Genomic DNA, 14881 nt, shown 5'->3' on the forward strand with positions numbered 1-14881 from the left:
TAAGTCCGTTAGATACTTGGGTCACATTGTCGACTCTTCGGGGATCTCTACCGATCCCGCGAAGACGGACTGTGTCAGTTCATGGCCGACACCCACGTCAGTTGCAGACGTGCGCAGTTTCATCGGTTTTGCTTCGTATTACCGCCGATTCGTTGAGCACTTCGCCACTATTGCAAAACCCTTGCACGCTCTAACGGCGAAAGGTGTGAAGTTCCGATGGGGACCGGAGGAGGAGGCCGCGTTCTGCTCCCTCCGGGACGCCTTGGTGGGTGCCCCACCCTTGCGTTATCCGGATTTTGCGAGTCCCTTCTTGCTAGATACGGATGCTAGCAACACGGGCATTGGGGGGGTACTGTCCCAGGTCGTTGGGGGAGTCGAAAGGGTGGTCGCTTATGGTAGCAGGGTGTTGTCTCCGGCGGAGCAGCGCTACTGCGTCACCCGTCGTGAACTGCTCGCCATTGTTTTTTTTGTACAACAGTTCAGACCGTATCTCTATGGCCGTCACTTTACGGTCCGGACGGACCACGCGGCGCTACAGTATTCATTGAGGGTCGCCCAACCCTCGGGCCAATTGTCACGGTGGTTGGAAGTCCTCCAAGACTATCAGTTCACGACCACATACCGTAAGGGGTTGCGACACACAAATGCCGATGCCCTGTCGCGATTGTTGCCTTGTCAGAAATGTGCGTGTCTATCGGGATCGGCGCGCTGTAAACCGCCGGTTGTGGAAGATAGGGGGGCATTGGCTGCGACCGCGGGCGCACCAATCGGGGATGTCCCCGCTACCTCTCAGGATCGGGACTCGCTGCTCTCACTGTCGCTGAGTGAGTGGGGCCGCCTCCAAATGGCGGACAGCTCCCTGCTAGCATTGCGCCGCAGGGTGGGAGGTCCTAAAGAGGACCAGGAGCGAACTGGCTCCTATGTACTTAAACAGGGCATGTTGATGAGATGGGACAGTTTGTCCCGGCGGCATGCACTGGTGGTGCCTTCTGCTGTAAGGGGGAAAGTTGTTTTGGCCGCACACGAACGCCTCTTGCATTTGGGAGTAAACAAAACGCTTGCCCTGCTTCAGCGTGATTATTATTGGCCGGGAATGGGGGGCGACGTGGTAAATATTCTGAAGGGATGCGTTGAGTGCGCCAGGCGAAAACCACCGCCCGTGGCAGCTAATCCACCGCTGCAATTTATTCAAGTCTCGCGCACTAACGAGCTCGTTGCGCTCGATATTCTGGGGCCCTTTCCAGTCACGCCTAGGGGTAATAAGTACCTGTTGGTGGGGGTCGAATATTTTACCCGGTGGCCTATGGCGTGGCCACTCGCCAACCAGTCGGCGGCGGCTGTGACGGACACCTTTGTCCAGGGCTACGTCCTGGACAAGGGGGCTCCCGAACGCCTGCTGACCGACCAAGGGAAAAATTTTTCAAGTAAATTGCTGCAAGAGGTGTGCGATCTGTTGGGTACTAAGAAGGTGCGTACCTCCCCGTACCACCCGCAGACGGACGGGATGGTGGAGAGACTCCACAAGACCTTGACTTCTATGCTGTGCCAGCGGGTGTGTGAGGCACATGTTGATTGGGACCTGCAGGTCCCGGGGGTCCTCGCCGCGTATAGAATGGCCCCCCATGCAGCGACGGGGTTTTCCCCATTCTATCTCATGTACGGTCGGGAAGCCGACCCGCCAATGGAAACGCAGCTTGGCCTGTCCGCACCACGAACTAATTCTAAATTGGCAGAACATATTAAATTTAATATTCATAAGCTGACAGAGGCAAGGGAGGCCGCACGGCTTAATTCGCGGGCTCGCCAAATTGCTAACGAGCGGTTGCGTGCACGAAAGGTGTCCGTGCACGACTGGAGACCGGGTGACGGCCTGGCTGCATTGCCCTCAGGCGCCTTTGGCTATGTCGCCTAAATTGTTGAAGCCATGGCGGGGACCCGTGGAGGTCGTGCGTGTTGCACGCCCCCAGTGCGTTCAGATAAAATGGGGAAAACGACGGTGGTACGTCCACCCCTCCCGACTGAAACCGTTCTCGCCTCCATATGGCCTCCCCTTGTGTCGTGAGGGCCGAGCATGTGACGTGACCGACGACCCAAAGGGGAAAATGTCTTTGCCTGATCCTCACATGCTTCCGCCTGATCTCCTCCCAGGTGTCTCGGAACTGACAGCTGCCGACCACCGGCGGCCGGATCTTCGCGGCGGGGCCGGTCCTTTCAGGCCCGACCCGCGCCGTCTAGAGCAACCGGAACCACCGGACGGTCGTCAGCGTCCCGTCCCATATGACGGACCGGCCAGACGGACTCGCGCCAGGTCTCGCTACTTTTCATGACCTACCATGTGAGGAGTCGAGGAAGTTGGAGCGCCTCGTCGCTGCGTTAGTCACGGGGACGCTGGGCGCGTTCATTTTCTGGAAATCGCTTTTATTATGTTGTTCGTCGGGCTGTATATAGCTTCTTATAAGGTGTTGTGTGTGGTATTGTTGACTTTTCTTGTGTTAATTGTCAAATTGTACATAGGTTGCTGTTGTGTTGTTGTTGTTGTGTTACGGGGCACACTGGGGGGGTGGGGGTTTTGTTGTGTTAACGTTGTGTGAGGTTGTTGGTTAGCAGCCGGGACGGCTGCGAGCTATGTGGGGGGGGGGTGATGTAGTGGTGATACGCGCTGGGGTAGCGATCGGGTGCCAGCGCGTCGTGATTGGATGGGTGTGTGGTGACGTGCGCTGACGGTGAGGGATCAGGGGTCAGCGCGGGATCGTGGGTTGTGGGGTGCTGATTGGCTGGGTGCCGGTGACGCGCTGGTGAGGGAGTGATCGGGTGGCAGCGCGGCGTGATTGGTTGGTGAGGGGAAACACGCGCTGGGGGAAAGCGGATCGTAGAGATAGCGCGTCGTGATTGGTTCACTAAGGAGCGATGCTCACGTGGAGGTCCGCATCCGCTCCGTCTCCTGGGAGGAGGGACTATATAAGGTGATGCACACAGGCGTAAGGGGAGAGTGTAACCAGCGAAGACTGAAGACGGAGCGGAAGAGATAGGGCCCTGCGGTACCCAGTCCCGCTGTCCTGTGGGGACCGGGACTCTGTGTAACCCCGAGGCGGAGTGTAGGGTGAGCATGCAGTGTCAGCATGCAGAGTGTGTAGCCAGAGGCATAGGGTCTACACGAGACGAGTGATGTGTGTGCAGCCAGAGGCATAGGGTCTACACGAGACGAGTGATGTGTGTGTAGCCAGAGGCCTAGAGTCTACACGAGACGAGTGAAGAGTGTAGCCAGAGGCAGAGGGTCTACACGAGCTAAGTGAAGAGTGTAGCCAGAGGCAGAGAGTCTACACGAGCTAAGTGAAGAGTGTAGCCAGAGGCAGAGGGTCTACACGAGCTAAGTGAAGAGTGTAGCCCGAGGCAGAGAGTCTACACGAGCTAAGTGAAGAGTGTAGCCAGAGGCAGAGAGCCTACACGAGTTAAGTAAAGTGTGCCGTCGGAAGAATAGAGACCACACGTTGTATTGTGACAAGTCAAGATTTAATAAAAAGTGTGTTACCCGTCAAGGAGTTTCCTGCCGTCATTTCCAATACTTCACATATATTTACATTTTCAGGGACAGAAATAGTGCTGGTTTGAATGGGATGTGATGGGTTGTGTGCAGTCACTGGGTTACATTTGAGAAACTGGTTTGATCACACTCGGCTGCCTCGGCAATGCCAGATCAGGACTCTGATCTCTATGCCATGCTGCCACTGAAAATGGTGATTAACAAATACATACACCGAATACAATACTGTATAATTGCGAATAAAGCATAGGTATAACTTTTATTATATTTCTATGAAAGCATAGGTAGAACTTGAATTTTATTCAAACATTAGCTAGATTTTCTATGCTCACTTAAGTATCTGAGGTCTCATTGAAAATAATACAATTCGAAAGATTCATGATAAGAGCAGTCATTGTGGAAAGTTCCTAAGACATAAAATGTCCGTAAGTCAAGGTAGGATCTGGGTACTGCAGCACATATATGCCAACAGCTTATGCCAAATTTTTGCTTTGCATAGTACGTATTGTAATACAGTACTGTAATGTGTTTCTGTGCACCTCTATAAGCGTAGTGGGCTAGAGAGCAGCGCTTCCTATAGATGGGATGGCATCACCCTCAAAAGACATTCATATAACACTCCTATCCTACCTGACACCAAACACCACTCACATATTAGTCTGTAGATAACTGATTAAATGTTAAATACAGATGTCTAAAGCAGGAGTAATCACTGACAACAGAATAGTGCCACACTGGGTAATCTCTCTAGCATAGTGCATTGTGAATCGCAACTTAAATAGCTATATCCTAGTGTTTTTCTCGCATGTTGTTCATTTGCTGTTTATATGTTGTTAGTGTGCTGTTAGAAGTGTTTTTGTTCATATTGTTGCACACTCGAAATGAAAAAGAACGTGGGCAGGTGCTCCAAATCGAGTGCAAACACATTTATTGTGGTCAATCTGTAAAATGCAACAGCACGTGTGTCACACACAGCAATCTTCAACCGAGTCGCCATTAATCACGTGACTGGTGTACAAGTCAGGTCACTCAATAACCCAGCCAGCCACCCACAGGCCCAACTCAGTTATCGCATGCTGGTGTAACACACGCGCATTGATGTACTGCACAGCACATAAGGACTTTCACAAAACCACACTTTACTCCCTTGCTGCACGAGTAAATCATTAAAAGAGTGGTCCATTCCTTATGTTACACAATGTGCTGGATTTTGTTTGTGTCTCAGAAGGCCACGCGGAATTATGGGGAGAAAGATAGGTCACTGCAATCGACAGTTTTGTTTTCAAAGTTTCTGCAAACTCAACTTTCTGCAAAACTGGAAACCGCTTTGTTGATTATGCTACATTATTTCTTATCATAATCTTTTGATATATTTCATTTCAAAATACATTTCTAAAATTCCACACTCTACACACAACGAATGAATTATATATCATTTGGAACTTTTCATATTTTTCTCATTTATATTACATTGCATTTTAATAAGATATGTTTAATTTAAAAGAGTACATACAGTTTTAGGTTATAAAATTGTTTTAATGAAGGCATTCATCACTGAAAATTGTACTCACAGTCACTACTTTCTTATTGGAGGGCAAGAGCACAAACTGAATGAGCTGCAGAGTGGAGGTGGGGTTGTCCTTGCTGAACTGGATGGCAGCTCCAAGCATGACGGCTGCTACTTTCTGCGGTGGGTGACCTAGAATCCCAGTGCCCAGTGCTGGCAGGGAGATGGACTGAAGCTTGGATTTATCAGCCAACTTCAAGCAATCCATCACCAATTTTTTCATTTTCTGAAACACAATATTAACAATGTGTGAATAGGGATGAGTGGACCAGACCAAATACTAAAAAAAGGTATGGGAAATGCAGCTGGGGTCATATCCCTGATTAGCACGTAGGCTTTAGCGATCAATGATCTCGCCATAATGCACATGGTCATATAAATGTACGTTGATTGCCATATAAATATGCATTTATTAACCCCCCCGCATAAGTGTTGTCACCACATCTACGCCTCTATTTAAGGCACGAAACAGGTGGACTTCTCCACAAATCTGGCTGTCTGATGAAGATAGTTGTAATTACTGGCGAAACGTCGTACTCAAATTGTAAATGTTTTGGCTTGGCTCTCCAACACACTGGTGTGCTACACTAGTGACGAATTGGCATGTTCTGTTTACGTGACAACCCTTCTAAATTGGCTGTGTTGGTTGGGTGGTGGCGGGTTTAACAACACTTTAATATATTTGCGCGATCTAACCCAAAAAGACCTGTCTTATGGATTTTATCCCGCCGCAAAAGTGGACACAGATCTGGAAAGCCCCGGCAGCTGGCCTCAGATCGCTGTATTACAAAAGTTATCCAATTCAAGTGTACGCACAGAACCTATCTTATGGATGAGAGGAGGACAACATTTTCCAACTCTTCCCCAGATTGCCCTCGGTGCCCACAGGGGACCACTCAGACTTACCTACACACCCAATGAGCTGTGCCGATATTATGAGTTTGCAAAAAAAGTCCCGACGTTTGAGTAAATAATGCACAAGTCATACATGTGTAACGGATTAACGCACGCCAAATGAGGCAATTGGAAACACGTGCGTGTTATGGACAGTGGGGTCGCGTCAGGGCAAACAGGGGTTGGTGGGAGGATAACGGCCGAAGGTAAATGGTTCATTAAGTGGTTGTAAAATGCGTGGCGGTGATGGGATGGTGGATGTAGCAGGTGCAGGGTGGCGCCAGCAAGTCTGGAGATGGGAGTGATAACGACGGATGCCACGGACACGAGGCGTCGGTGGGGACGCCGCTTAATTAATTGGTAATTAATGAGGACGGGGATATATACGGGAGCGGGAGAGATGGAGTTCGAGTTGTTGCTGGGAGCTGGACGGAGATGGTCGGAGAGAAGACGGGGACTAGGCACGAGAAGAATATATGAGAGATAGAACAGGCTAGCAGTGGAACAGGGAACGATAAGATATGAGAGATAGAACAGGCTAGCAGTGGAACAGGGAACGAGAGAAGATAGGATACAGAGCAGAGTGAGACAGAACACAGTGAGACAGAGTAGAGTGAGACAGTGAGAGACGAAGCGGAGAGTCGGAGTGAGACGGAGACGTTGAGAGAGTCAGTCGGAGCAGAGAGAGCGGAGAGTCAGGAGAGAGAGACGGAGAGAGGCGGAGGGAGCGGAGCGAGCGAGTGAGGCGAGCGGAGCGTGGCGAGCGAACGGCAGAGAGCGGATAAGCATGCCGAAGTCACGGGTGTTGAACGGGAGGAAGTTTTGTACAACAAAAGTGACGACGGAAAAATAAAAAGTTGTCTGCGTAAAGTTCAGCACTACACGTGTACGCACACATGCTAATGGATGTTTTTGACACTTTCTGTACATCTGCCTCTGCCAGAAAACCCATCTCTTCAAGTGAGATGATTTGTGCGGAAAGGTTCCGTAAACCCTAACCAGGTCAAAGCTAGTGTGAAGAATGCTGAAAACGTAGATAGGTTCAAAGAAAATTGCAAAAAATTACAAAAAACTACGTTTCGATCGCAACACAAGTGTGCGTCTTCCTGATGACGAATGCCTGTGTTGCTATCGAAACGTCGTAGTTTTTTGTAAAAAAAAAAATTCTGTGAACCTATCTACGTGGCTTTACTGAAAGACCCAAAGGAATATGAATTCCTGCAGTCACGAAAGCTTTAAGTCAATAAAAACGTGTTTTAGTTAATTTGCTTGTCAAACACAACATTAATTGAGGTCATGTTTATTGTGTCCCTAAAGTTATGCTACATCCAGCCTGCTTTTTCTGTTTCCACAATGCATTGGCCAAGGTGAAAGTCACTTTGTTCACAAAAGGGGCTATTCCGTTGCACAGTTAAAACATTTATTCGTATTGCCATGGTGACGTTTCACTGCATTTGGCCATTTTCAGTCTAATACCAGCATAGTTTAACATACATCAAAGCAATTATCCAAGTCAATCACATGTACTTCATTATAATGTGAGTACTTCCAGACAGTTTCACTTACCACGAGTTCGTCCAGGGATACATGATACACCCGCTTGCAAGATAGATTACATCCAGCGGTCTCTGTGTCTATGATGCCATTTACAGGGGAAGCCTTTTTCTTGTTCACAGCAGCTTGGAGGGCAGGCCCAGCCTTCTTGGATAGTGCAGCTGACATACCTCCAATATTAAGATTCATGCTCGAAGAGGTTGTGTTCACAATGACATCAGTCTAAAACAAACAAGTCCACGTTTTACCTTCACATTTTTTGTTAATGCCATTGGTTAAACATCATGTATATTCAGTGTGCTTCCCTCAATCCAGGGAGAGAAAAAATTAACCCGTAAAAACAAAGTTTTTCACTATAAATCCTTTATATGCGTGGCGGCTAGAGTCCTCTCGTCCTCTGACTTGAGATGGCTGCCACCTATGGGTCAGATGATTGCCTGCCACCATTAAGCAATTGGTAATTAAATATAAAAAAAAAATTCCTAAAAAGTGTAAAATTTTGGGGGAAAAATTTCACGAAAATAAATTATCACGCACAACGAGTCTGTGTGCAAAATGTCAGCTCGATTGGATCACGGGAAGTGGGTTAAAAAACGACCGAAAGATTTGCACGGTCGTAAGCGCGCAAGCAAGTGAACTTAATATAAAGGATTTAAAAACAACATGAAATTGTCTTATTAACGAGGGGGAGCCTATGGCTTCACACGGGTCTCAACTCGCATTACCTCCCCACTTACTTCCTCTTAACCCTGCCCGTACCTTTTCAACATCTTTCATCTGTATCCCTCACACAGCCCACCGCATCTGGTCCCTATAGAACCACCTTTACCTGCATCTGGGGCCCCATCCTTCTTGTGCACCACTGCCAACGCAAAATCACCAAGTGATTTCAAGTTCCAGACTCGTGGCTATTCTTCTTGGGTGTTTGTTGACCAAACTAGCACGTGTTGAGCTTTTAGTTTTAACCCCTTTCTGCCTTTCCCCTTCAACTCTACCAGCAAGTCATCTTTCACACTTCCTCTCCCGCCACTCATCCCCCATCCACTCATGTATCGAGGGTGGCGATGTTATCTGTGAGTTATGCACAAGCCCGGGCTTGTCTGTATTGGCGAATGCTAGACCGGTATACCCCACGATTGCGTGTGCCGAACAACTCGTTGTGAAGGGTAGGCTGGGTAATTGAGACTGTTAACCATTAAGTCTGCCTCAGTGATGTACACTGGCTTCCCCATGATGTTTATTGGCGGGTTGTGTACCGAGCTAACCACCCTTTGTGAGGGAGAGACTCGGTGATTCAGGCAGTTCGCAATCAGCTGTCCCTTGTTGTGCTTGTGTACCAAGAGGAACGGTGAATTATGACATTTAATTTGGGAAGTGTTTCGCAATGACCAAAAACATACTTTGAAAACGTTTTTATCCCGGGTTCATACAGTAGGCACGCATTTTTTAAAATTAAATGATAGGAACATAAACTCACAGTTTGATCTTCAATGTTGTCCATCACAAGCGATATTTTTTTATTTTCACCGGTATAGAAAACATTTTTCCCACCAAACAATTCTAATGGGAAAATCACATGGTCAATAAAAACGTTCACGGAACGATGTGAAACCATTGAGACATATTTTGAGCAACCACAAATAAAGTAATAATTTCAGTTTCATATCATGCTATTCATGCAATTGCAACTCATAACGAAGTACAATCATTACATACATAATCACATTAAGGGATAAATCTTATTTAGAACATTAGCTTCATAAAATCGTCAGAAAATTGCACAAAACTATTCGGTGCTGTCTTAGCAGATTATGAGTGATAAAATAAACAAGTAGAAATTGTGTTTCATCACCAAAAAGTAAATTGCTAAAATATTCAGATCTATCACCCAACCCATCTTCTAGGCTTCCATGTTCTAGTGGCATTTGTTGAAGTAGGGACATACTGAAGCGATATTAATTGTCTGAGTCTCATCAGCAGCGTTTGGTTAATTAAACGTATGCTGCTACACCTCATGGTGTTACCCTTCATGAACAGTGCAGCCATGCAGCCGAGCAACCAATTGCATGATTTTTCTATTCTGTGCAGAATCTCAGATTGTGGAGCGAGGGCTCTTATCTGTAACAGCAGACAACCTGATATACCTCACGGCAAATGCATCCCCTTATCTAATGTTCATTATGCTCAGTCAAAACAAGTACACATTTTTACAGCTTAAGGTCTTTTGGCTAAATAATCTAAATGTATTTTATACATATATGGTAATGAAACTGCTTTTCTGTTGTGTTAGACGATGTTTTTTCTGGTGATGTAACAAATATGTCTGCTTGTTTGTTACACAATGAACACAATCAATTTAGTTTAATCCCAAACTTGTCAGATATTGATAAGTGATTACCTGTAGAAAATGAACTATTGTCATCCAATGAATCTTCGTCATCCTTGGAATTAAGGTGGGTGCACATGACAAAAACGTTACGTACAAAAACATAACATTTAGTAACATTAATACAACTCCCCTTACCCAATTCTTTACGTGTTTCCTATTATTCGTGCATCCTTTACCACCTGCAAACGTTCCTAGAATCCATATGTGACATTATTCTATTATCAGAGCAATGAAGTGGATAGGAGGAAGTCGCCTGGAAGTGTCTATATTATTGTTGGTTTAATCTCTGTGGTGCACTGCAGATGACAGGATTTGTGATATGGCCCTCCCATCACGAGGATTTATTGGATTTCATCTGTATAGCCATTCCATAAGTCAGATGAGATTGATCACATCAATAATGAGTGATGTCTGAGCATGTCCTGCCCACCCCCACGCTTCACTGACCCACACTGACAAGAGTCGTTCATAATGTATATGTTATAATGTTCAGCTGGGCGGCTAAAATACAGAAAGTTGGCACAGGAGGGGGTACAGCTGGTGCATCTACCAGTAATCTCAGTCAGCCAACACATGGCACCTGCTGGGTTTGTCCCGAGACCTCCTGTCAGCAAGCCTACAACACTTCACGTGGCCTCAAAAGTGCACCTGGCCTGGCACAGGTCACGTGGTGATGTCACCATCACGAAGTGGAAAATGGCGGCTCTTGGTATATTGGTCGTCGTAAAACCATCACACCCCTACCCCGACTGTTCCCACCCACCACTACCACTCTGCATGGACACTTCTGCCCCTTATAATACCAACACCATTGGCGTTCACCACAAAGTGACTGTGACGTCCCCAAGACGCCTGTGCCAGGCCAGGTGCACTTTGAGGCCAAAGTGTTGAAGGCTCGCTCCCACATCCTCCCATCACTACTCAAACAAGCAAATCCTGGTGTCCCAAAAGATTGGCTGGCCCTAAGCGATGCAGGAAGTTGTGGAGCCTAAGGAGGGTAGAGCCTTCAAGATGAAGCATACAGGGCCTAAAAATTAAGGGTGTGGGGCCTAAACGGGAAGAGGCATAGTCTAAAGAGGAAAAGACAGGGCATAAACAATACAATTGGCCCTAAAGAGAAAGAGACGTGGTCTAAAGAGAAAGGAGCAGGGCCTCAAGCGAAATGAATTTGTGGCCTAAGCATGTAGGAGTAGGGCCTAAACATAAAGGGTGAGGCCTAAACGGAAGGGTCGTGGCCCAAGCAAAAAGGGAGTTGGCCTAAGCAGGTCATCCCAGAGCCTAAAGAGGAAGCGGTAGGAATAAATAGGAAGCGGGTTCTAAATCGGAAGTGGCGTGGTCTAAATAGGAAGGGGCAGAGCCTGAAGAATATGGGAAGCATCTAAAGAGGAATCGGGTGGGAACTAACCAGGAAGATGTGGGGCCTATGCAGGAAAGGGCGTGGGCTCAACAGAAAGGGGGCCAGACCTAAAGAGGACTGGACAGGGATGAAGCAAAAAGGGGTGGGGCCTTAAGAAGATGCCCGAATTAGGAAGCCCAAAGAAGCAACCTCCATTTCAAACAGCCCCCAAAAATTAAAACCGTGAAAATCTCATAAAATTACAGCAACTTCAAAAGTAAATAATTCCACATATGGAGGAGCATTTAAACTATAAACGTCTCTGTTACGCTAAGGACGTGAAAGCAGAAAATCAAATAAGTTCAACAGGCAAAACATGTTTTTCCTGCAAATGCAGCCAAAGGCCAATTAGTGTGTCTGTAATTCTTAAAATAAGTTTCGTTCCCTGAAAACTATTTGAGGATTAATTTCACAATTGAGATATTTATTGAAGGTATAAAGATTTAGTATATAGGTTCAACAATTAGTTTCAAAAGATGGTTCTGCTTTTTTGACATCCAGAGTTATTCTGTATGTGTCGATACGATTATCGTGAGCTTATGAATGAATACTAATTGATACATTAATTAATCATTCCACCTTCGATAATATCTTTTAAGAAATAGCCATTTCCAATTTGAAAGCAAGTGAATTAGTAAAAAAAAATAAGTTCAAATAAAACCCTCAATTCCAATACGTTTAAGAAACATGGATCACTACAGGCTACCCAAGTTTAACTCGCATTTGTATAAGATCACAAATGCACAAACTTAGTTGTGTACTAAGCAGGTTATAATCTGAACCTATTTCAATATCCCTGTATACCATAGTTTGTCACACTTGGCAAATCTATGAGGTCTGCCCGCCTGTCTGTCCATCTGTCTGGGTCACGATAGCTCAAACGTGCGTGATTCAGTGTAAATCAAATTAGTATAACGTTGTGATGCTATTTGGGACTTACCAGATTTAAGTACAGATTTAAGGAGTCGAAGTTGATTGTGGTTGGCATTGGGAGGGGTGGTTCCTGTGTGTAAAAATAAACACCAAGCATGGCTGAGGTTTTGTAAATTCTCTATCAACACTGATCTGTGTGCAGTGGTAAATCTATAACAGGAGGCAGTTGGTGACTAGGTCTTGTCTAATATGAATTTATGTTTTTGTATGTTTAACTTCCTTCGCACGGTACATAGTCAACCGTGCTAATTACACCAATGTACCATTTGACCGTTAACAGCAGCCATGGTTCCAAAGTACACTTCAAGGCAGGCGTGAAATAAACAACAATCGACTTGTCAGTTCATCACCAAACTGCATAAATAAACCAAACCAATACAAATATAAAGCGATACAAACTAAACAAATTATAAAATTCAGCTAGTCCCCACCGAATCACAAAATACAATCACAACACTCAGCGCATAACACTCGGCACACAGGTCACTTGTGTTCACGCTTAGTCGCCAGCCTATCAGAGGGTTGTGGTGCGCGAATCTCCTATGATGGTGACCCTGAAGTCCTTCGCACAACGTGCACACACAACCGCATGTCAATGCAGTGGGTATAGCAGACAGGGGCCTCGGCGTGGCGTCTCCCACTCCAGAAGTGGATTAAACACAAGTGGCCCTGGGTCGCCTTTCTCCAAACCCCAGAAGTAGACAGTGCCCTCATGGCTCTCAGTGTATCTGCCTTTTGTAATCCTATGGTTTTACTGGGTCCCACAAGAGGTTCGAGTGGGTGTCATTGACCTCTGGGAGACTCCTCTCTGCCTGTAATAGTTATACAAATAAAAAGAGGCAGAGCAGGAGGTAAACATAATTCATGTGTTGTCATCAATGCTGTTATTACTGTTTCATAAATCAGCAAAAACACATACCTCTGTAGTTGGCGTGCTGTTAGAAGAACCCATAGTTTGCTGGTGTCGGTTGAGAAAATGAATCAACTCTAAGAAAGAAAACAATGACCCAACATATCATAAATACATTTTTGTTATTAAATGCTTTCATGAAAAAGGTTCACATCGCATTATAATAACAATTTCAACATGTGACACGTACACTGTTCATTCTCGGAGGGAACAACTTAGAGGCGTGAAAACCCACAGAGCAAGAAGGCAGCCATGCAATAAGCTGGCGACAACATGGTCCAAGCTCTGTGGTCCTCTATTAATGTGTTATCAGTGAATAGGTGTTTACATGGGAGTAAACCAGAGCACCCAGAGCACATCCGCGCATGTGCAGGGGAAGCTTTCCCATACAAAATGAAAAAGTGGGGTCCACATTTTTCCGTGCCGCCCTCTTCTGGCGAGCCAGGGTGATATGACTCCTGAACGCCCACGACAAGGGAGTTTTGCAACATTTGTGCGGTCCACCAAACCCTCGCCTCCACAGTGTTGGCTTACAGGTGTGCATGGTCACCACTGCCCGGCTTGCGGGAAATCTGTCTTATTCGAATAATGCAGACGGATGCAAAATACTTAAAATTCTTAATTGGTTTATTTTTGGGTTATATTATGCAGGTATAATGCCAATTTTCAACTATATCCTCCGCCACCCAACAGAGCCAATCGCATGGGAAAATTTTCCATTTGATTTTTTTTTCAGTAAACCGGAGTTATGAAAAGCAAGCAAAGTTTTCGAAATTTGAATGTTTCGCTGAAGATTACATCCAACATTATTATCAGGAGTTAACAGCTCAGCTTTGGTGTGAATGAGCTTCCTGGTCCAGATCATTAGTAGTTTAAACGGCAGCACAATCATCCACGGGATCCAATTTAATAGCTTGAGTTTGCTGGTTAATTGGTTGTGATTGGCAGCTTAGATTAATTTCATAAGTTGGTGAACATAAGCTATCCTTAACTATATTAAGGTGTATTCTGTTCGTACTGAAGGTGGACTTGTATTGCTATTGTGATTCTAGTTAAGCGTTAACTGGTTATTAGTATTATGGGGATTCGCACAGGGGGATTGGAGATCTGGGCCTAAGGGTTGACGGAAGAAATTGTGTTAATTACAATGCGTGCCACTTGTAGGAAAGTCAGAATCGAAATGCGCTGTATTTATTTAGACTGGAGGAATCTGATGAGCTATAACGCTCTTTTTCACAGATGCCCAGTTGGGGCGGGTTAGAACGTCACAACAACACAAAAACACGATAGGAGTGCAAAGTATAGGAAAGATAAACACATCACTTCTAAATAAATACATACAAATAAAACTAAACAGGAAATAAGCAACGCCAAGATACTCAATTGAGTGAGACACTACTTTTAGTATCGGCACAACATTCGCAAGCTTTGAATTTGCTCACACATTGGATCCGAATGATATATTACACGCTCTGGGGCACATTTCTATTTGTGTAAAAGGCGGGGATGCCGAGACGTTGCTCACCAAGTGAAGTCTTCTGATAAATGAGCGTGATGGAGGAGCTTGCAACGACCTTCAACCCGAGTGGGAGGCGCCCCTCATTCGCTCCGTGGAAATCCCCTTTACAAAATGTGCGGCCAAATATAATACTCGACTGTCGGGAACTTTAAGACCTTGAGGCAAACTTTAAAACGTT

At 45.8% G+C, this 14881-nt stretch overlaps 1 protein-coding gene across 1 annotated transcript in view; it reads right to left on the reverse strand.

Moving 5' to 3' along the window:
* LOC144721737 (protein mono-ADP-ribosyltransferase PARP15-like) overlaps positions 1–13226 on the reverse strand; it is a 33204-nt gene extending 19978 nt beyond the window's left edge. The window contains exons 1-6 of the mRNA XM_078599619.1: positions 13194–13226; positions 10851–10853; positions 9955–9997; positions 9034–9116; positions 7569–7778; positions 5113–5334 (exon numbers count right to left, since the gene is read on the reverse strand). Of these exons, the coding sequence (XP_078455745.1) occupies positions 5113–5334; positions 7569–7778; positions 9034–9116; positions 9955–9997; positions 10851–10853; positions 13194–13226 (594 nt within the window). The remainder of the gene's footprint in view (positions 1–5112; positions 5335–7568; positions 7779–9033; positions 9117–9954; positions 9998–10850; positions 10854–13193) is intronic.
* Positions 13227–14881: the final 1655 nt, after the last annotated feature.

The sequence above is a fragment of the Lampetra planeri genome, chromosome 12 (assembly GCF_965212315.1).
Source record: "Lampetra planeri chromosome 12, kcLamPlan1.2.h2, whole genome shotgun sequence".
NCBI classification, from domain to species: domain Eukaryota; kingdom Metazoa; phylum Chordata; class Hyperoartia; order Petromyzontiformes; family Petromyzontidae; genus Lampetra; species Lampetra planeri.